The sequence below is a fragment of the Cutaneotrichosporon oleaginosum genome (genome assembly GCF_008065305.1).
Source record: "Cutaneotrichosporon oleaginosum strain ATCC 20508 chromosome Unknown ATCC20508_contig02, whole genome shotgun sequence".
NCBI lineage: Eukaryota > Fungi > Basidiomycota > Tremellomycetes > Trichosporonales > Trichosporonaceae > Cutaneotrichosporon > Cutaneotrichosporon oleaginosum.
In genome coordinates this window covers 3,489,040-3,509,855 of record NW_027072171.1, presented here as the reverse complement: position 1 = coordinate 3,509,855, position 20,816 = coordinate 3,489,040, and the positions used below count along the sequence as shown (strand labels likewise).

The following is a 20,816-nucleotide window of genomic DNA, read 5'->3' as shown; positions in this document are numbered from 1 at the left end:
GGCCCTGTCCCGCGGACTCCTCGCACTGCGCGATGCAGCCCGCTGCTTATCATCTCGTTACGACCGCCGCGGACGCGCTCCGCCATGTGTCAGATGTCAGATGTCACTAAACCGAATGTTCTCTTCCGTGTGATGACAACGGCACACGGGCCGCACGCAACTAGACTAATTCCGTGCGCGACCAGGCACGCCTCGTTTCGAGGGCGCTTGGGCCCCGCGGCAAGTCCGATGGCAATTATGGAAACATGCCCTGTCCATGACGCCGAAAATCTAGTCGAAGGCGGGATGAGCCTGGGCTCACTATACCACATTGACTCGACTCAGCTCTTGTGATTGCTCTCACGCGCTCGCCACCACCGCATTTGTGCACGCTACTACCCCCTGCCCGCTATCATTCCGGCCTCCGCCATCGTCCCCGCCCCTGCGTCCGCCGCTCAGAACTTCGCGCCCGCAACCCGCACTTAATTCCCTTCCCCTCCCCCCCTTCCCCCCCTCTCCCTCCCCTCCCCTCCCTCCCCCCCTCCCCCCTTCACTTCAACCATGGCCCGCGCGACGTTCGCGGACCCGCCCGTCTCCTCGACATCGTCGGGGAACGGGCAGCCCACTGAGACCTCGCGCCTCAAGGACCACGCGTACACGCCCGCTTACGCGTACGTCGAGGAGGACCTTGAGGCGCTGGCCGGCGCGGACGGCGACGACGGGCGCGAGGTCGAGGTGTGGAAGCCCGGCAAGAGTGGCTTTTACCAGACTGTGAGTTGGGCTTTAGACGGAAGGTGTAGAAGAAGTGATGGGACCGGGTAGCCGGATGACGGCGGCGATCGCGATCTACGCGTCGTGTGTGGAGCGGATCAGCGTGGCGTTTTCGGCGATCGGCGATCGGCGTGCGAGGACAGTGCTACCGGCCGTCCGCGAACCACGCACTTCCATGGCAAGGTGATGCACCGCTCTGGAGAGCTGCGGACACGCCGACGCGTCCCGCCGCATTTTTCCCAACTGTCACCGATGGGTCGGACTTTGCACGTGAAGGAGGCAATGGCGGCGCACGAGCCTCCCCCACCCTCGCGTATATAGCCACGCCACACGCCACACGCAGGCTGACACCAGCTCCTCAACGTCCTCGGCGACCTGATTGGCACGGGGTTGCTCGCGACCCCCATCGCGATCGCACATGCGGGATGGGTGTTTGGGCCGCTGATGCTCGCGTTCGTCGGAGGCATCACGCTGTGGACTCTCAAGATCCTGCTCCGCATTATCGCGCAGGACCGTCGCCTGCGCAACTTCACGGATGTTATCGGCTTTGCCCTCGGCAAGCGGGCAGAGCGATTTATCACCGTTCTCTTCGTCGCTGAAGTGGCGGCCTGGGTGTGAGTGCTTCGACCGACGGCTGCGCGGCTGACATCAGGATCACCCTCGTCGTCTTGTTCTCCGACTCGCTCGAGGCCGTCCTCCCCATGTACTCGTCAAACCAGTGGAAGATCATCGGGCTGGTCGTCATCATCCCCACCATGTTCCTCCCGCTGCACTACCTCGCCTACTCGTCCTTCTTGGGTATCTTGAGTACATGGGCGCTCGTTGCCATCCTGCTCTTCACGGGCGTTGTGACGCCCGAGGGTCCCGGCTCTATTCGCGACCCCGCGCCGACGGATCTCTGGCCCCCTCATGGGTGGATGAAGTTTGCAACCGTGTTCGGCCTGATGATTGGTGGGGTGAGTCACTCGGAGTACAGAAGGCGGAGCTAATTTCAGTTCGGAGGACACGGCCTCATCCCCAACCTCATTTACGACATGAAGAACCCGCACCAGGCCGAGCGCGTCTGCGAGGTCGCGTACGGCATCGCCATGGCCGTGTATGTCAGTGTCGGCGTCTTCGGATACCTGATGTACGGCCACGACGTCAGCGACGAGGTCAGCCGCGACCTGGCGCGCACGCCCGGCTTCAGCCCGCTACTCGCCAAATTCGCCGTGTGGATGGTCGCGCTCAACCCGCTCACTAAAATTGCGCTCGGCGTCCGCCCCCTTGCCGACGTCCTTTTCTCCTACTTCGGCCTGCACAAAACCGAGCTCGTGCCCGAGGAGGCGCCAACGCCGCGCTACGTCACCCGTCCCAGCTCGCCGACGAGCTCGCAGAACTCGGCGATTAGCCACAACGAACACCTATTCGCACGGCACGGCGCTGACCCGGCCGCGAGCCACTTCAGCGTTGTCGCTGAGGCGCGGCAACAGCGCTCCGAGAAGTGGAAGGATGTCGTGCGCCCCGCCATCCGCGTCATTCTCGGCGTCCTGTCTGTCCTCCTCGCACTCGTCTTCCCGAGTTTCGAGGCGCTGATGGCTCTCCTCGGAAGCGGATTTGCCAGCATCACGCTCATCATCGTACCTGTGTGGGCTGGGGCCGCTCTCTTCGGGTGGCACTGGTATGATTACGCAGCAATGGCCATTGCCACCGTCGCGGGCGTTGTAGGATCCGTTGCTGCGTTCTGGCCATGACACGATGAGAGATGGAAATTGCCATTAGACTCCATGATGCATATAGTGCTATTTGCTGAGATGATGTCAGACCTCGAAGCGGCAAGATGAAACCCCGGACTGCCCGTCGACGAAAGTATCCCATCAACCACCTCGCCGGGATTGACAAAGGTCAAAAACGTTCAGAGTGGACGAGTTAGGAATCGAACCAAAGACCTTGTCAATACCATATTACCAGCGCCTCCAGAGGAGAGGACGGGGATGCTAATGACACGCTCTACCAACTGAGCTACACGCCCTTGCTCTGGGAGCTGACATGAGGGATCGCTGTTGTGAAACTCAGGCTCGTGCTGGTGACGATGCTATTTGGCTCGGTGAGAGCAGTAGGTGGATTGTGATTTTCTGAGGCGGAGAAGCTGATGATAGAACTGTGACTCGTTGATCTCGGAGGTTAGTGGGCTCGGTCGGTAACCTACTTTTGCGGGTGCCGCTGATTAACGTCAGAAGGGCCTGAGTGAATTGAGATATTGCATCCGAGCTTGAATAGATAATCGTAGTGCCCAGTTGGCGGCGTTCGGCGAGTCGGACCTCGCCGACACTTCGGTCCAAGAATTACCGGTGACAGCCGCCCACTTCTTCACCCCACAACTTGGCTTGCTCGAACTCATCTATCCTCCTCTCGCGACTGCTGTCTACTCACGCTCCCTCCTCGACAATATACTCACTCCACCCAATGCCATCCCAGCAGCAGCACGACATGGCCCTCCGCGCACTCAAGCTCACCGAGGTGGTGCCGAGGCTCCACCGCTCGGGCATCCTTGAGCTGCAGCTGAACACTCCCTCAAACCTCAACGCCTTCGGCAGCCTGAAATGTACGTGATGGAAGAAGAGAAAGGAACAGGAAGGACTGCGTTCACACGATGCTGACGCAACTTTCCGACTTGTGATTGCCACGCCTGCTGCTTTGGATCACAGACTTGGTGAGTGTTTCGCATCGACCTGCATATGCGATGTCGACTGACCGCAGGAACTCATCAAGGGCTTCGACTACGCTCGCGACCAGGATGACATCAAGGCCGTCATGGTGTACGTGGCTTGCAGCGGACGCTTGCCGAGTTGCTAACCCCAGCACATCCACTGGGCGATTCTTCTCGGCTGGCGCTGCGCTCCAGCCCGGTGGCATGCAGACCGAGGGCAAGGGACAAGGCAAGGGCGCTTCCGAGCTCTACGTTAACATGCTCATCGACTTCCCTAAGCTCGCCGTCTGTGTTCTCAACGGTGTGTAATTGCCGCCTGGAGCAGGAGCGGCTGCTACCTCCCCGTGAGTGACGCTGACCGCAGGCCCGGCGTACGGCATCACTGTGACTACCCTCCCCCTCTTCGACCTTGTTTACGCCGCCCCCGAGGTCTCGATCACCACTCCGTTCTCGCGTCTCGGCATTTGTCTCGAGGGCGCGTCCTCTGTCCTGTTCCAGCCTCTCTTCGGCTCCTCGCTTACCTCGCGCCTTCTTTACATGGCCGAGACGATCCCGCTCAAAGACCTCCTTCCGACCGGTATGATCGCTGAGGTTCTTCCGAAGGAGGGCATCAACGAGGCTGTCGAGAAGAAGCTCGGGGCGCAGCTTGACGAGCTCGCCGTCAGCTCCATCAGTGAGTGCCTCCCTAGAGCCATCTAACCAAAGTCACCTCCAAGGGCCTCGTGCGCTCCGAGGAGTACCGCGCGAACCTTCGCAAGATCAACGAGAAGGAGATGGCTGCCGTAGCTGAGCGCATTGCATCGCAGGAGCACAAGGACCAGATTACGAAGTTCCAGGCAAGGCGTGCGGCCGAGAAGGCCAAGAAGGACGCCGCCAAGCTCTAAAACGAAGGGTGTACGGATGAGATGCAGTTCTTCACATGGGCTGGCTGTAGCCTGGCGCTCGCTATGTCATCTAACATCTGCTCACCTTCGGAGACTGTCACTGGACGTAAAATCTGTGAGCGAGTCACAGTCCCTCGACGGCAGGTGTGAAGGGGAGTGACTCAACGAATCATCATCTCTGATCGGAAAGTGGCTAGTATGCTCGCTTGTCATGATCTGATCGCGGGAGACCGGAGTTCAATTCTCCGTCAGAGAGTAACACAGCGCGCTCGCGCTTCGTTTTTGGGCCATTTGTCCATGGGTGTGGGGATGACGTGGCAGATAGCGCCCAAGTGTGGCCTGGAGAGCCACATTCAAGGCCATGTCGCGTTGTAGCGCAGCAGTCGCCTGTGCAAACGCAGTTGTGCTCACGGCGCTGCGGCCTGAAGTAGATGACATGGCAGGGAAGGCGGTGCTTGCTGTGCTGTGCTCTTCATGTGCGGATGGACGACGGATGGACGCACGACCTCTGCGTCCTTTGACCCTTCGAGGATACGGCCGCCTCAGCTGCCATCGAGAAGAGAGGATAATTCGCATGCGGAACTCTGACGTTTGCCAGCGCATGGCTGGTTCTCGTGGTGGAAGTTCCTCAGCGAGTTCATTTGAGCTGAGCACATATGGTCACTACCATGTGCTTACCACTAAAAAGGCTTTGTTGCGCGCACGCTGAGTCGAACAGCGGTTGGCTCAGAGCTGCGAATACAGATCCACAACGAACAGTGATAACCACCTACACTATACACGCCTACTGCGAAGGTTTAGTCCTTACCACTCTCTCTAGACCGGTGAAACGGTTGGCGGTAGGGATAGTGTGATAGGATATGACGGAGCCCAATAGGTCTTTAACACCCCTGCAGCTGCTTGCTGAAGACAAAGAAACAGTACGGCACACAACCTGATATGCACGGAGCTGAGATCTTCATAGTACACCCCGACGAGGTCCTGTGCCATGGTGCATCGGACACAAGTACTGTTGAGGTGGCAGAGTTGAATGGATCATCGCTTAGCGAGAAAGTTATCTCGGTCCCGATCCGGATCCGGATATCGCGATCGGAGGCAGGCGATCAGACGAGAAGAGCGGTGGTGATTGTTTGCAGACCTGTGCACAGCCTCACCGGATCGCACCTTCAGCGAGGAGCTCTTCTACCATTACTCCTCCTCGTCTTACTCAGACATGAGCTTAGCCCGCCGCGTTCAGACAAGCGTGCACGGGGCCCTCATCGGCCTAGCTATTCCTTACATATGGCTCAACATCACTCTTTGTGCGTTACCAAAGCTCGAAGCTGACGGAAGTGGCGTCGGACGCACCGTCCGGCAGATACTTGCCAGCTGCCCTCATGGTGATCGCTTGGGTCTTACTAGTGGCTGTCTTGGTTCTGTAGGTCACAGAGCTGGACAGGGCTGACAGAAGCATGAGCAAGCGTGATGGTCTCGACCCATTTCAGCTAAGCTTGCAGGATGGCGTCTCCCTTGCGTGCGCCTTCATGCATGGCGCTGTCTGTAATCTCGAGTTGCGGAGGGGGCATTCGCGTGCTCTGTGCGGTGGCTTCCTTCTAAGCTCACACCAGACACACCATCACCTCCCTCATCTCCACTGTGGTGTTCGGTACACTTGTGGGTTCTCACTGATCCCCTTAGCCGTCACTGATATCAAGTGCATGGGGGCCATAGTGATTCACCCCATGGTGTCGAGGGGTAGCGAGGAGGACGCTGCCATGGGACTGGTGATGGATGGCGGTGAGGAAGGAGCGCTCAGCCTCACCAACTCGCCGCGAATCGAGTGGCCACACTTCTACACCTCGTCGCGCCTCAAGGTGTACCGCCTCGCTGCAGCAGTGTGCCTTGTCTCGCTGGCCAGCGTCACAGAGAGGGCGATCCGCCGTGGCATTGGGTTTCTCCCTGGGCTGATGCTGATAACCTTCATGGCTGTTAGCGTCGCACTTTCGCTGTGAGGTTATATAGCTAGGGTACCGCTGACTACCTCCAGAATCGTCAACGGCCCCAGGGATGGCAAAAGCACCAATCCATACTACCGCCTGGCGAAAGGCACTCTAGTTGCGGCGAATACCCTCCTGATCGTCTTTGCGTACACCTTCGTGTTTGCTAGCTGGGCGGTGTAAGATTGTGTTCATGTTCACTCTGACTCCAGGCTTCTTCGACCATGGCCCATCGTGCTATTCTGTCTTTCATCCGTGTCGCTGCTGATTGCAGTTGTGCGGTACGACCAAGTTCACCCTAACGAGGACGCTGTGCGCCCGCCTAGCACCGACGTGGATGCCACCACCCTCTTTGACCCCGAGACCGAAGGGATTGAATCATAGGTAGAGATCATGTCACAGTAGTTAGCCAGTATCCTACGTCAATTGTTCGCTGCACACATTGACGAGAAGCGGGAAGAGATTGGATTGTGTGGCGCAGACATAGTGTCATTTGAGTGGGCGCTGTGCACCTCCACTCTCTCGACCTCCACTCTTGGCAACGTCACATGGTCAAGTGCTTCATGCCTTGCCACCATCATACCTGACTCCAGTTCCGCCTTTCAGTTCGACTTCCCGGTCACTGTACCTCTCCAAAGCCCCATGGACGCCCCTTCCGCCCGCCGTATCCTTTACAGGAGTCTACAGTTCTCCATTTTGCCGTACCTCTTCCTCAACGCGACTCTCTGCAACCCTAGCTATTGGAGTGGGTTGTCCGCTTTGAAGTCTCTAACTCCAGCTGAGTACCGCGGTTGGGCGGAGGGTTTGCAGGGCAGCGCGGCCGCTCTTATACTCTTTGCCTTCATTCTGTGCGCTTTGCGGTGGTCATGCTGACTGTAGGGTGTGCATCGACCGGCCGCGATGGGGAGAGTGGATGCTGGTTGTAGGCGCACTGGCATGCGGTATTGTCGAAAGCGTCTACCTCTGGATCCATCGCGAGCGTGACTCGATTCCATACGCTGGGTATCCATTATGGTGCGGCTCACTCGCAGCTACAACTGACAGCAGGGTAGTGATCGTCCATCTTATCATCACGACCATGTTTGGCTTCTCCGTGTGTAACCCCTAGACGAGGCTGACAACAGGCCTTGGCCTATCTTGTTCTCTCTCTTCTGAACAGTGATGACGAAGGGCTCACAGGAGATCGCGACATCGTGCTCCCAGAAACCGTCCTGACTCCGCCGCCACGCGACGTGATCGGCGGACATCGTACCATTCTCTACCGCTGGGCGGGGTACATCGCTGCGGTGCAGGCAACTGTCACCGCCGTTCCTCTAGTTGGACTTGCTGCAACAAGCTGGCCGTGGTCACTTGTGCGCACACCCGCTGGCGTCGCGAGTGTCGTTATCAGCATCTTGCTAGCATTCTTCATTGTAACATACGGCGCCTTCGCGTACGTGTTGTCCTGCTCGTTCACTAACGCAAGCGTGATGCGGGGCCCATGGTCAACTGCGACCCAGGACAAGTTCTACCTTCGCGCTAAGATCGCTCTGCTTCTCTCTGTCGCCTTCACAACTTGTTTCGCGCCATTGTCTTTCCCTCGCCCTCACGGGTACGGAGATGAGGTCACGCCCATCAAATACTTGTACGTAATCTGACCAGTACGTCGGTCGAGCTAACACCAGTGTGTGGGCACTGGGCGTCGCAGGTGCTATGGCAGTGCTAGTCATGGTGAGGACTCTCAGAGCGATCCCCAAAACTGCGATGCCATTGAACGGCGAGACACGACACTAACAACAGCTCGTGATTATCATCCGCTTCGAGAGGCACCGAGGTGTAGCTCTCATGGATGACAGCGATGACGCAACACTCGCCGACTAGGAGGGGCTTTGAAACTCAGCTAGGGCGATACACAATTCTGTGATGCAGGGCTAGGTGCAGTGCGTTTGGGAATGCAGCACCTGGTGGTAACTTCGAGGATTTATCTGACGCCGCTGAGCTGTCCTTGGCCGGAGCTTGTCTCCGTGCTGCTGTGCTGGAATACGCTGGTAAACTTCCTGTGATATGATATCACTCACTGTGCCATCATGATGGGCTCCTGCCGTTTCCGTCGACACTTTCGCCTTCGTCGCTGCTACCTTGGCATCGTACACCAGTGCGTGGGCGGCTAGTTGGAGCGTAGATGGTGAGCACGCTAATGGTGATCTCCACGGGGGTTTTATGATCACATTGATCGACGGCCACGGTCAACAACAATCAGGTCGAGCGGGCCACTAGCGCTCCTCCAAAGCGTTACCGTTTCTCAAGGGCGTTTGACACTCTTGTCCTTAACAAACCTGCATCCGGGGAAGCATGCCAGACTGCAGGGCCTCCCAACATGTTGTTCGCCGTGTGTATTTTTAGAGTTCGGTGCAGAGAGACATGCCTGCACCTTGGCCTATACCTTACTGATGTGCTGGACGACACTAAAGGTGCGACGTCAGGCAAGAGACTACTGTACAAAACTCCCACGCCTCTGAATGCTCCCGCGCGAACTAATCAACTCGGCAACTTCGCATCATCTAATGAGCGCAATGACTGGGAGTCAGGCATAGTTAAATGTGGAGCGCCACTCCAGACCGGAAGAATAGGCGGTCCGTGGCATTGTAGGGTGGGATCCCCGGTCATTGCAGTACCGCTTTCGTCCGACCCAGACATCGGCTTTACCGGCAGAGTCTCCAGACGAATCGGCCCTCTCGAATGGGCGCAGTCGCTGATTATGGTGTAACAAATTCTGTATGACGCGAGAGGCTTCCTCATGCGCCAGGCAACGGCAGAGACTGCGGTAGGAAGAAGCGGGTGTCTAGCGGGAAGCAGAAGCCGTTGTGCGGAAGATCAGTCACGTGCCGCAGACGCGTGCATCAGTGAGACACCCCATGCATCACATCACGTCATGCCCTGTCATCTACACCGCCCAGAAGTCAAACATGCTGCCGGAAAGCAGCATTATGAGACGCAGGAGGTGCGGGTTCTGAGGGTGAGATAGAGATCATTGGTTTTGGCCCGGCTACGCCTGGACTCCTTCGTCCCGACAGGTACCCGTTTGCACAGACACTTCACAGCCGCCTTTACGCAGCCCCTCTTCGATCCTTGTGGAACAGCAAACCTGATACGACCACAAAGTATCGCGGACTTAAGCTTCAGCCACGGCACCTCTGCAGTACCAAGCCAACAAGTAAAGAGACTCTTACGTGTCATAGGGTGTTATCACACCAGGAGGAATCAGGCAAGCATTCTCTCAGGCCTAGCGGAACAGCGCGAAACCGTTGCCTTCACAACGCAGGAAGCTGGAAGGATCGAGAACGGGACTAAGCACGAACGAACGCGTCGCAACATCTGGGATCGCACAGCGTACCTTCTCAAGGGCCGAAAAGTGCGGATTGTTAGAGTAGGCAGCCAGAACTTGAGAGCGTTATTAAAGTTACGGGAAAGTGTCTTGGACAGTAAGGTTGTTTGGGAGTCGTTTGAATGCCCCACAGCAGGACTTTGACAACATCCAGCAATTCTGTGCAGGGCTTTGCAGTGACTGTACCGCTTGTACTGTAAACTAAAATGCAAGACAGATAACACAGCGAAGTCGCACAAAGCAAGGTTTCCTTGGGAGAGCGTGCTCTGCTTGGCTCTCATGCATATTCTGTCAGACAAACTCATCGCTCTCCTGACCGCATTGGTGCACAAAGCGTTGTCCTCATTCACGAACCCTGAAAATCCAAACGCGTCGCACACCGTCGCGTCACAACGTTACCGTACTCCCGCAGCATCTTAGCGGGCGAGAGCAATAGAGGTCGGGAATGTGTGGAGAAGCTTGCACCTCAGGGTTCAGCATGCTTACGCGCTTGAGGCGAACACTTTGCTCGAGGGGGTGTTCCCCCTTGCAAGGCGGTACCTCGTCCTGTCAGACAGTTTCATCCATTCGTGAACTGCACCGCGTCGGGAAGACTAATATGGCTCGATATGAGTGCTGTGCTGATGTGGAGTGCTTGCACCGCCCGCCTTCCCGACGCGTGTACGCGTCTTATGCCACTTTGTGAAGATAAAAGGCGGCCACCTGCCCGTTGTATCTTCATTCGCATTGCCTTGACATTCTTCAACCCGTCCCCTTCCTCTTTCAAGCCCAACTCACCACACTCGTTATTCAACATCATGGCTTACAGCTGGCCCTCGATTGTGCAGCTTGTTGTTTTCGGGCTCGTCGCTCTTCTCAGCGTGATCCAAGCCATCTTAGGCATCGTTGTGATCGTGGCTGGCTACTGGCCTGGCATTGGCGGCCTCCTGTATGCCCTAATCACTCTTGGCTACTGCATCCTCATGTAAGTCTACCACGCGCCGCCGCTGACCTCAGCTTTGTGGCACACAAGCGTTCCCACGTTGCTCTCTTGACCACAAAGTCCGATATTATCATTGCCTCGGTCCTCTGCGTAGTCGGCCTCATCGTCGCCATATTCTGCGGCATTGTGTAAGTCACTCTCAGTCCTCTCCCTTCCTTTAAATCACTACTATGGGTCACGAATCAGTGGGTGCTGACCTCTCCAAGCGGCATCGGCACCTTTGTTCTTCTCCTCGGCATCACCATCTTCGAGTCCGTTTACGTTGGCACACGCAAGATCTCGGGCAAGTGGACGATGACACTGTACGACCTCGCCGACGTTGACGTGACCGGTGGCAGCGTCAAGCAGACCCACCAGGTGCACCAGCCCCAGCCCCAGCAGTTCGCATAAGCGGAGAGCTCCGTCCGAGAGGAGTGTAGTGTACTACGCAGGATGCCCCAAAATGTGACACATGATCCACCACCAGTTAGGCCATGTATGAGACGCCACGAAGCAGCTTTCTAGGGCCATGAATCATTAAGGTATGGCGGACAACAGGCCTACCGCTGGCCAAAGTTGACTGGAGCCTGCCAGACATCTGATTAGAAAGTGTGGTGTGCCACGAGTGGCGTTAACGATGACAACTGAGTTCTTCGGCGTGGGTAAGTTTGCGACAGGACGGTATTGACAAAGGAAATGTCCAATGGCCGGAGTCACGAACGATCGCAAGCGCAGTGATCTTGCAGGCGCTGTGACGATCATGTTATGCTGCCTCGCCACGCCGTCCCCCGTACTCGCAAGGTCCATTAGCGCGGCTTGTCAGCCACTGCGAGATCACCGCATCGAAGCAGACAAGGATGGGGGATACTCCCACACGCTCCACACGCTCCAAGCGACCATTGCTCGCATAGTGGATCAGTTTCTCGCTGGATTTTATCACAGAACGCGACCGTTTGATTCACTGTCGCAGTCTGAGAGCAGCACGTACAAAGCGCCCAGTTTTGGTGCCAAAGGATCTGACGGCACCGAGCGTTAGTAGGAACGCGGTGCAGCTCAAATTAACATACCTAAAACATGCAACGGACCGGGTGTGATTCGGCCCGCAATAATCGGCAGGTAGGAGTGTTCAGACTCATATGGGCCACATACGAAGGGACATCAGAAGTGCGCGGTCAGGCGGACGAAGAGGATGATTGCGACAGCGCCGGGCTACTCACATACATGTTCTCCATATTATGTTTGCTGCCGATAGTGGAGATGTTCCAGTTGCTGCTTTCGGGTCTCACATCGAGGGCACTGTGGTTGTGGCGGTGGCTTGCGCGGTGTGGCTTCGTGTACTTGACGCTGGGGCCTCCTGTAGGCTTTCGCTCGTCATCACTCGCGTTGGCAACCTCATGTACAGTACCTGCCCTGCACGACCGAGGCCGAGGTTGACGCCGCGTTCCCTGCGGTATCAGCCTCCGCCACGCTGAGGCGAAGGGTCAATGAGGGGTCCTCTACACGGGGTCAGGTTGCAGGGCGATACCACTATCTGGGGATCTATTGAGCAGGAGCGCTCCGTGTTTAGCATACTCTGAGGATCGGCTGCACATCAGCCGAGAAGGGAGCCAGGGAGCGACAGTGCGAACACATGGTGCGAAGAAGTGAGGGACGGGGTGCGGAATGAGGGTGGCATGTGCTGTTAAAGGGGTAATTTTCCAGAGCAGGGTCCGACTTCTTAGGTCTCGCGTGATGTGATGTGGGTGAGCACAAGCCCGAGCCGGCGCAGAGGAGAATGGGTGGCTGAGATAGCCGGTGATCACAGGAGACACGTGAACCATTCCTTGACCTTTGATGGTCCGACGGAGTGAAGAACGAGTGAAATATGTATCGTAACATCAGTATGCTTTGCGTGTGCTAGTGTACAATCCTGCATGCCCAAAATATATATCGTGGCGGTCATTATTTGCGCGACATGCTTGGTGCTCATAAAAGGGAGTGGTTCAAAACGGGGTGCCGCGGATCCGCGGCGACATCGCGCCGGGCGGAGACCGTGTCCCGGAACTGGATTGTCCAGCATTCGCAGAGGTCTCGCGCATTTCAATGGGGAGACTGGGACGGCGAGGCGGCGAGCGAGGTGATGTTGGGCCGTGAGACGAGTACCAACCACTGCTAGGGACGGAAGATGAAGACGAAGTGTGGGAGTGCCCCCCCGAGGCGATACTGGACGGGGGCATGTAGGATGACGGGGCGTATGACGGGGTGTATTGGTAGTGCGATGTGTTGTAGGACTGTCCGTACTGGGTATACGAGGTATGAGCGGGCACCGTCTGAACTTCCATTTGCCCAGGCGATGTCAGCTGGCCGAACGACGGCGAGTGCATACTCGGTAACGGATGCGCGTAAACGTGGGCCGAGGAGGTCGTACCAGGGGTATGCGGCGTCGAGCCTGGTGGTGTTGGTCCAGCACTGTTGCCTCCGCTGGAAGCACTGCTCGGAGTAGTGGCGCTTGAACGTCGGCGCGGTCGCGGCGGCGCGAGGCGAGACGCTCCGCTGTTCGTTCGCAAGCGCGTCAAGTCGTGTCCGCTCATATTGAAGCGGGGCAGGGTTTCAGTGGTATCGCGATCGTAGCTTGTTGAATAGGTGTACCCTCCTCTCGCATCCGAGCTTGCATTGCTCACAGTGCGCGTACGTGCGATGTTGAGAGGCGCTATCGTGCCCCCGGCGGTGCGCACCCGACCCGGTCCCGACGTACTGCGCGACGCGTTGCCCTCACGTGGCCAGATATTGAGGGGAGGGGTGTCCGGCACGCCCGGGAACATCGTTATTGTGGGGCTCACCCCTGGCGACACGACACTCGTTCCGCTATCCTTCCGCCCCACACGGCTCGCGGCTGTTGAGTACAGCGATCCAGAGGAAAGCCCGCTCGCTGCGCTATCCTTTCGGTAAGCTCGTTTGGCGTTGACGCCACCGGAAGACAACTCCGATGTGAACGACTGAGCGCTTGCCGCGCTGTCTAGCCGCGTCGAGCGCGCGAAGCTCTTCTCAAGCGGCATGCCTGGGAGTGTAGGTAGCTGCCCGAATGTCTGCCGGCGCACGGGCGGCTCAGACCCGCGCGGCGGCGAAAAGCTGGTGGAAGGAGGAGACGAACTCGGAACATCGATAACTAGTGGGTTTGGAGCGAGTGGGTCAACCAAGTCGGTCGGCTCGTAGTGCTCGAAGCGAGGCTTGACGGAAAGACTGCCTTGCTCGCTGCTCTCGTCGTTTGGCGGCAGCATAATACTCTCTGGACGCGCGGACTCGTTCTCAACAGCAAGACCGTTGCCGCCGGCTTCGCACTCGAAAATTGCCTGGCGTTCCCAAGGAGCGGTGAGGGTGGAAGCCCCCGGCTCAGGGGTGAGCAACGTCGGGCTGGCCGTTGTGCACTCGCTTGCAAGGGAGTGCTCCCGGTTATCGCGCTCGTGTACAAGCAGTTGACTCGAAGAGCGCACGTGTTCCGGGGGGCTTGGCGTGCTCACGAACGCCATGTACTCGTCGAGGAATGCCTCGCACGACTCACGCGGGTGCCCTCGCGACTCGTGCTCAGCTACGGCGGCCAGCTGTGCAACGAGTCGATCCGCTGAGCCAGGCCCAAGCTGCTTGTTTCCGTCAAGCTGCATGTCTGGGGGAGTCGGGAAGTTGCCGATGATGGAGAGGCACGGCGACTCGGCCACTGACCCACGACTCGGGCGGCGATACTCGCCGGGAAGTGCGAGCGAGCCCACCGAACCTTGGCGATCCACTGACGCAGCCGAGCCCTTCCGACCCGCAAGCGAGGCACGGCGCTGCGGCCCCGCGTTGTACCATCCGTTCGAGTAACGACGCGGGTCGGGAGTGCGATTGGATGTTGCGGTAGTCGGCGAGATGTCATACGAAGACACCAGCGGGGGGGAGGAGGTTTCATAAGCGGGGTGGGAGGGAGGAGACGCCGGGCGGTACGAAGAGAACGGGGGCGGGGAATGTGTGGCAGCCGACGAGTAGTGGAGAGCAGTTGTAAGAGTGAGAGGCTCCGGACGGGGTGGGTCCAGAACAGGCGGCGCAGGCGCTGGGCGGCTAGGACTCAGGTTGGGCGTACGCGGTGCGGGGTCCGGCAGCTGGGCTGGTGCCCTTTGAGGGCTGACACTGGGGCGAGTGTGGGAGGTCGAGGTTGTAGTGCTGGCGCCCGTGCCCAAAAATGCCATTGGCGGGAGCTGCGGAGCCACCTCAACAGTGGGAAGTGACAGTTGTGGTGGAGACGTTTTAGGCTTGAGCCTCGTCGTTGGATCACTTCCCGCTGTGTGCGCGCTGGTCGTGACGGTAGTGAGGGAAGTCATGGTATTGGTGGAGCGGGAGGAGAAGGACGAGCGAGAGCGAGAGCGCGTGAACGTGAATGACGAGCCCGATGAGCCGGAGGGCGAAAGCGACGCACGCGCAGTGGACGCCGTGTCAGAGGAGCGCGAGGAGCGACCAAGTGACGCTGAGCTTTTCAGGAGCTTGAGCTTCGACATACCGGCGTTGAGATTGCCGGTCTTGCGCTCCTTCTTCTTACTTTTCGACTTCGCCTTGGGGATGGATGAAGCCGTAGCTGTGTCAAGCGACGCGAGATCATCGAACAGCGATGGTCCCTCTGGTTCACTGTCGCTGCTGAGCGTAACCACAGGACCTGGCGGGAAGAGCGTAGTAGATCCAGGCGCTAGTGAAGGGGAGGGAGAGACGGGCCTTGAGGTCGACGTAAAGGAGATTTGAGAGGAGTGGGCGGTGGACATTGCAGGGTAAGGGGTGTGGGTTGACGAGGGAGGTCGGTATGGGATGAAAGCAAGGGGATGGTCTGCATCGCGCGAGTTGATGCTGGCCAGGCTACGCTTCGGGTTGACCTTGCTGACCACGGCGGGTGGCTTCGACTTGGGTCCGCTCTTGGTCGATGACTCGGCCTTGCGACGGGCTCCCCACTTCATGCGCGGCTTTTTAGCCTTCTCGGCCTCGACCACCTGATCCAGGTAAGCCATGTCGTCGTAGAATTGGTTGTTGTTGGACGAGCTACTACTACTGCTCGCTACGCTGATCGGGCGCTGGGCAGCGGGAGCTGCGAGCCCCGCGATGTTCGCGCTCATGACGGCCGGAGTAACAAACAGGGTGTGCCGGGAAAAGGAAGTGATGTACAGGTGCTGGAGATGATTGTCGTTAATGCAATGAGAACGGTGTTGTTGGATGATAGATGGCAACTAGTGCCCGCGTAGTGGCTTGTGGTCGCTGGTGATAGCCGGTCAGAAGTTTGCGTGATGAGGACTGCGATGCTGGTCACAGGCGACCTCACTGATGCAATGGCTGAGGCGCGATACCGTGCACCTTACTCGTCCGTGCTCGATCCCGTGCGGCGCCCCCCTTTTGATGTCGCTCACGGGGACTGCCGGTGCGTCGGGAGCGCTTGTACGCCAGAATGCTGGATCGCGCGGGACACCGGCGTCTCGGGCGGTGGCGTCCAGGAAAACCGATGAGGTGAATGTCGAGGAGAGCAGTGTACCAGACGTCCTTACTTTGATGGCACAGGTCGACCAGTTGATGTGCAGTAGAATTGTTAAACGCGAAATATGCTGCAGCGTGCAGCCGACAGTCTGGGACTGTGTACCTGTACCTGGTGGAAGGGTTGGATGTTCGATGCCAAGGTGGACTTCAAACACCGGCTGCAGAGCAGACCGAGGGCAGTGGTATTTGGGGGAGGGGGTTTATGGAGGATGCCGAGGCCGAGGCAGCAGCAACAGCAGTAGCAGCAGAGGACCCACGCAATGTTGCGCGAGGCGCTTTCACCCCTGGATCACGACGTGGGGGACGCGAAGTTGCAGCCATGAGCCATGCAGGGCAGTTCAGATATCAGGTCCCGGTCGCCGGTCGATGGCATGGCCGAATGATTCTGCTCGAGTATTGAGTGTTGTGGGTAAATTGTAACACGCTGCCCGCCCCCTGGTTTGGAAGATGTCGCCAGAGGGGAAAGCAGATTAACACCCCTTTGTGCCCACGATCTGGGTGGCCGTAAAACTCCAGAGACAGCAGAGCCAGGGCGATGCCACCGGGGAGTCCCTCAAACCAGGCACTAACGCCATCTTGCGTTCAAGGTGCAGTAATCCTCGGCGCATTTCCACTGCCCGAAAGCGGCGTCAGGAGGCATAAGTTGCTGGATTTGCTTGAGTCCAGGGTGCCAGAGGCAGCCTGCCCAGAAGCGGGAAGAGCCGTTCCGCGCTGCACTGCGCTTCCGCTTGAGCTCCTCGAATGGCGCAGGCGTCCCGTGATGACAATCTCCCACATCCGATATTGTACTACCAGGCAGACGCACATCTCCCGTCTCCGCCGGATTCAAAGCACGATTAGAGGGAAGTCCAAACGAAAGCTTTGGCAGGTGAGGCATGGTTCGGCTCCGAAACAGCGGAGGGGAGGCAGTAGGGCGAGCTTGCTGGAACCGACGAGGCAAGAGCATGCATGAATAGGTTCTGTTGAGCGGGTAGGTAATGGACGCAATGAGACTCGAGCAAAGCACGGTTGGGGCTTTAAAACTCGACCCGTGACCAGTCAATCCGGTCGGAGCCCGATCGCGGGCGGCTTGGACGCGAGAGCATTGATAGATGTCGCATTGTCGGCCTCCCGTGAGGGCAGTTCTACTGTCAGCGATGCCCGGTTGAGTGGCATACCCAAGGCTGATCGATGGTGCCCATGTTCCGGAGAAGCTAACGGTAAGCAACGTTCACGATGATCCGCCCCAACTCACTGCGACCATCTGGGCCTTGGTGAGAGCTTTGCCAATCATCACACTCTTCCGGCACGCTCGCATAGCAAACATAGCACGGGCCTTCGTGCAGCGCACAGTTTGCCCCTCGGGACGTGAGCTGTCCGACAGCATGTGAAGAAGTTGCTCAAGGTCTACAGTCAGCTCCGCAACCTGGTCCCGACCGAAAGGCCATACCTCGAAAGTCAAACGTGGTCTCCTTGCTGACCGGCATTGCCCGTAAGCTGACCCGTTGGCCACACCCCGGAGGCGCATCCTCATCCACCGTCACCTCGAAACCATTGGCTTTAAGGACATCCAAGTTCTCCATAGCGACAAGCTCATCTGCAGCAGTTAGCTGCATCGCACGGGGCCTGGAAGTAAGCGAGTCGTCAAGAGATGCCACCCACTTGATCAAAGCCTGAGCCTTGATAATGGTCGTGCGCTGCAGCGTCTCGAAGTTGTACTTCTCATCGCTGGCATGCTGGTCGATAATGAACAGATCGTCCGAGCCGCTGATCGCACCGACAGTATCATGCCCCCTGAGCCGCGCAATGATAAAGCCCTTGTTGAACTGGCCGAGTACTTCCATACGAGCAAAATCTTCCTTGCTGATGACGCGGGAGAGGGCGTCCTCAGCGGCCTCGGCATCGCGATTACCCAGACCGGCCGCCTCAGTCGCCGCGCCCTCACGCAGTGTTGTGAAGGCGCTTCGATTGATATTTGCGCAGTCAGCTCGCCTGCGTCGACGGGCGGTGGACCGCTCCCGCAACTTTTCCAGGTTGAAACGCAGAGTCGCGTGTCCGGCAGGGGCGATCGTTTTAATCTCATTGCGGTAGCCATCCAGTGCTGGTTCGTCATCGCCGTCGACATCCATTCGCACGGCTTCGCGTTGCTGGTCCGTCTGCTCGGTGGTTGGAGACGGTGATCGACTGGTGAGGGAGACGTCGCTTGTGGCACCGTCGAGAGCCTCATTGTCCGCATCTGTCCATTCTTGCCCTTCGATAGCAACTGCTTCTTGCAACCTAGTGGACACTCGTGCTTTGTCGAGTTGCTTTGGATCCGCTTCGGTGACCAGGTCATGGTACGAGAGCGTTGTTAGCACTGGCCTTGGTGTTGAAAAAGCACCAGCCGCGTCTCGGTGTGGGTAGGCAACCGCGGGTGGTGTCTCCTCCGCATCACTGATCTCCTGCCCGAGCTCCTCCTCACTAGTGACTCCCTGTTCCTCTAGTAACTCTGCGGATGACTCAGGCCGCCCCAAAGTACGCGTGGGCAGAATCTCAACCACTTCTTCGTCGCTGTCGTCGTCACGGACGCCTCGACGGCTTCCTTGGCTGGCAAATACGGCGAGGCGGTCACGCAATGTGCTTCGTGCTGCACGGCCCGTTACTGGCGTCCGGAGAAATGCCGATGATGGCCCATCCCTCCGGTTCGGACTCCATGCTGCAGTCGTGGTGTCCAAAGTCTGTTGCTTCAACCGATATCCAGGTGGTGAAGGCCGGCTCATCCCACCACGGCCAGACGACGCTCGCGTTGGCGGGCGTGACGTCGCACCGGGAGAGTCATCGAGCTCACCAAGCTCCTCCTCTTCGCTATCCAACTCAGCCAGGTCACCCGCGCACGATTGTTCTGAGTGCTGTGACTCTGCTGAGAGTTCCCCTTGTGCCTCCTCCACGGCCTCTTCGTTGTTCACCTCAGTGCCCTTTTGCGTTATCTTGATGGTGTGCGAGGCCCCGCCAACGGCAAAGGATGATCGCGTTGGCTGGAAAAGCTCGTCAAGACCTTTCTAAGAATTAGCGGCTGTAGCGTATATACGCTCACTCTCAGAGCCTCGATAAGGTTCGCCTCGCTGTGCACCATTATCGTTCGTTTGTCCGGGCTCACGTTGATGTCGACGCTCTCCGTGGGTATCTGGAAGTCCAGTATGGCCAACGGCAGTTGATTGGTGTTGAAGCTCTTATACACGTCGTTGACGGCGCGCATCACCTACTGTCAGCGGTGTGGTAGTGGCGGGGCCTACGGTGGGAAGTGAGCAGGGCCGGCCATTGATGTACGTGAACTGCCTGTCGGCGCTAGAGCGCCCCTGCCCCCATGTTGCAGATGAGATGAGCCCAGTCACGCGGACGGCCTCCGATCTATCATCAGCGTGAAGGCGGCCTTGTAATCGTACGTCTCTTCGATGCCCTCGCGGCGAGCCATAGCGCGATCGATCTCAACGTCCAACTCGAGATCTATCTCGACGACGCCTTCGAGAGCCTTGGGACCCCACACGGCGCTAACGGATGACTTAAGAGAGCCACGCCCATCGGTCGCCAGCACAATATTTCGCTTTCTATCATTAATAAGGTCCAGAGCGAACAACTTACCCTCCTTTTCCCGCACCAATCGACTCTACCTTGAGGCGCACTCCGGTTCGCCCATGGCCCTTGCTGGCCGGCACCAGCGCATACGCATTCAGGATGCCTAAGGCTTTCATGTATTCGCGCTTGGCAGTGCGCTCAAACTCCTTGCGCCGGACCGGGAGAGTCTTGAATAGACCGTTGAGAGTGATAGTTGTTCCGCGCTGGCGTAAGCCTGCAAGCTCAATGCGCGTGGAGTCGGTTCACCTGACGGGCGACGCGCCCACTGTCGTCCACCACCGCACCGTTGCGTCCGAGCTTGATCACCGCGCCCATCGGTGCCGTATCTTTGGTAGCTGTCACAACAGTGACACTCTCACAAAGAGCGCAGAGCGCCGCCAGCGCCTCTCCGCGGAAGCCAAAGGTCTGGACCTGACTGAGCCCCTCAAGCGACGGAAGCTTAGAGGTGTGGTGTTTAAGGCCAGCGATCAGCACCAGATCCACGCAGAGAACGACGCACCAATGGAAGCCCAGTCCGCCTGTTCAATCCCGCTTCCATTGTCCACCACCTCGACAGAGTCGAGCCCGTGGTCCTTGATCCGCACATCTAAAGTCAGCCAAGTAGGCCGCGGGTCACTCTCACCAACACTTGTTGCGCCGGAGTCGAACGCATTCTCCACCAGCTCCTTAACAACGCCTTGCAGGTCTAATACAACCTGCCCAGAGTGGATGCGGTGCACCGATTCCCGGTCGATAGCTAATGTCAGCGCATGCGCCTAGCTTAGACATCATCCAGGCACCTTTGATAGCGCCGACAGACATAGGAAAGTGGGAAGCGATGTTGTTGACCCAACATGTCAACATGTAATGAGACGCGTCGCGTTAGTCAACTCGTGGACACCTCCACCGGTGCCTGAATTGCCGCTCATGTCTCTTCAGGCGTCCATCATGTATCCACAGCTCCTCCTCCGTCTCAACAATCATGTCTACGACGCAACGCGTCACTCGGGCGGCTGCTAGACGTGCGGAGCAGGATGCTTCCCAACTCCCGCCATTACATACCTCCGCTGAGACGCAACCGACCCAACTGATCCCCCCCTCC

The 20,816-nt window shown here is 58.1% G+C and overlaps 7 protein-coding genes across 7 annotated transcripts; 5 read left to right on the top strand and 2 right to left on the bottom strand.

Moving 5' to 3' along the window:
• Positions 1-540: 540 nt before the first annotated feature.
• COLE_03070 (uncharacterized protein) lies at positions 541-2,483 on the top strand (the record flags this gene model as incomplete). Its single annotated transcript, XM_018422981.2, has 4 exons — positions 541-750; positions 1,105-1,364; positions 1,403-1,706; positions 1,746-2,483. 4 exons carry the CDS (start codon positions 541-543, stop codon positions 2,481-2,483), a joined length of 1,512 nt encoding a protein of 503 aa, XP_018279452.1.
• A 712-nt stretch (positions 2,484-3,195) lies between these two features.
• On the top strand, positions 3,196-4,323 carry COLE_03069 (uncharacterized protein; the record flags this gene model as incomplete). The annotated part of the gene is made up of 5 exons (XM_065626265.1): positions 3,196-3,339; positions 3,490-3,548; positions 3,592-3,740; positions 3,804-4,112; positions 4,145-4,323. 5 exons carry the CDS (start codon positions 3,196-3,198, stop codon positions 4,321-4,323), a joined length of 840 nt encoding a protein of 279 aa, XP_065482534.1.
• A 1,213-nt stretch (positions 4,324-5,536) lies between these two features.
• Positions 5,537-6,683, top strand: COLE_03068 (uncharacterized protein; the record flags this gene model as incomplete). The annotated part of the gene is made up of 7 exons (XM_018422979.2): positions 5,537-5,624; positions 5,656-5,740; positions 5,774-5,899; positions 5,931-5,976; positions 6,018-6,310; positions 6,350-6,478; positions 6,512-6,683. 7 exons carry the CDS (start codon positions 5,537-5,539, stop codon positions 6,681-6,683), a joined length of 939 nt encoding a protein of 312 aa, XP_018279450.1.
• Positions 6,684-6,941: 258 nt separating this feature from the next.
• On the top strand, positions 6,942-8,159 carry COLE_03067 (uncharacterized protein; the record flags this gene model as incomplete). Its single annotated transcript, XM_018426623.2, has 8 exons — positions 6,942-7,044; positions 7,078-7,147; positions 7,179-7,313; positions 7,347-7,392; positions 7,424-7,731; positions 7,765-7,923; positions 7,964-8,009; positions 8,079-8,159. 8 exons carry the CDS (start codon positions 6,942-6,944, stop codon positions 8,157-8,159), a joined length of 948 nt encoding a protein of 315 aa, XP_018279449.1.
• A 2,301-nt stretch (positions 8,160-10,460) lies between these two features.
• Positions 10,461-11,035, top strand: COLE_03066 (uncharacterized protein; the record flags this gene model as incomplete). Its single annotated transcript, XM_018422978.2, has 3 exons — positions 10,461-10,627; positions 10,660-10,773; positions 10,852-11,035. 3 exons carry the CDS (start codon positions 10,461-10,463, stop codon positions 11,033-11,035), a joined length of 465 nt encoding a protein of 154 aa, XP_018279448.1.
• Positions 11,036-12,606: 1,571 nt separating this feature from the next.
• Positions 12,607-12,945, bottom strand: COLE_03065 (uncharacterized protein; the record flags this gene model as incomplete). The annotated part of the gene is made up of 1 exon (XM_018422977.2): positions 12,607-12,945. One exon carries the CDS (start codon positions 12,943-12,945, stop codon positions 12,607-12,609), a length of 339 nt encoding a protein of 112 aa, XP_018279447.1.
• A 4,329-nt stretch (positions 12,946-17,274) lies between these two features.
• Positions 17,275-20,536, bottom strand: COLE_03064 (uncharacterized protein; the record flags this gene model as incomplete). The annotated part of the gene is made up of 12 exons (XM_018422976.2): positions 17,275-17,337; positions 17,379-17,530; positions 17,574-17,749; positions 17,786-19,161; positions 19,197-19,361; positions 19,396-19,510; positions 19,546-19,707; positions 19,742-19,938; positions 19,982-20,196; positions 20,235-20,321; positions 20,358-20,471; positions 20,515-20,536. The coding sequence occupies 12 exons, from the start codon at positions 20,534-20,536 to the stop codon at positions 17,275-17,277; spliced, it is 2,844 nt and encodes a 947-aa protein (XP_018279446.1).
• Positions 20,537-20,816: the final 280 nt, after the last annotated feature.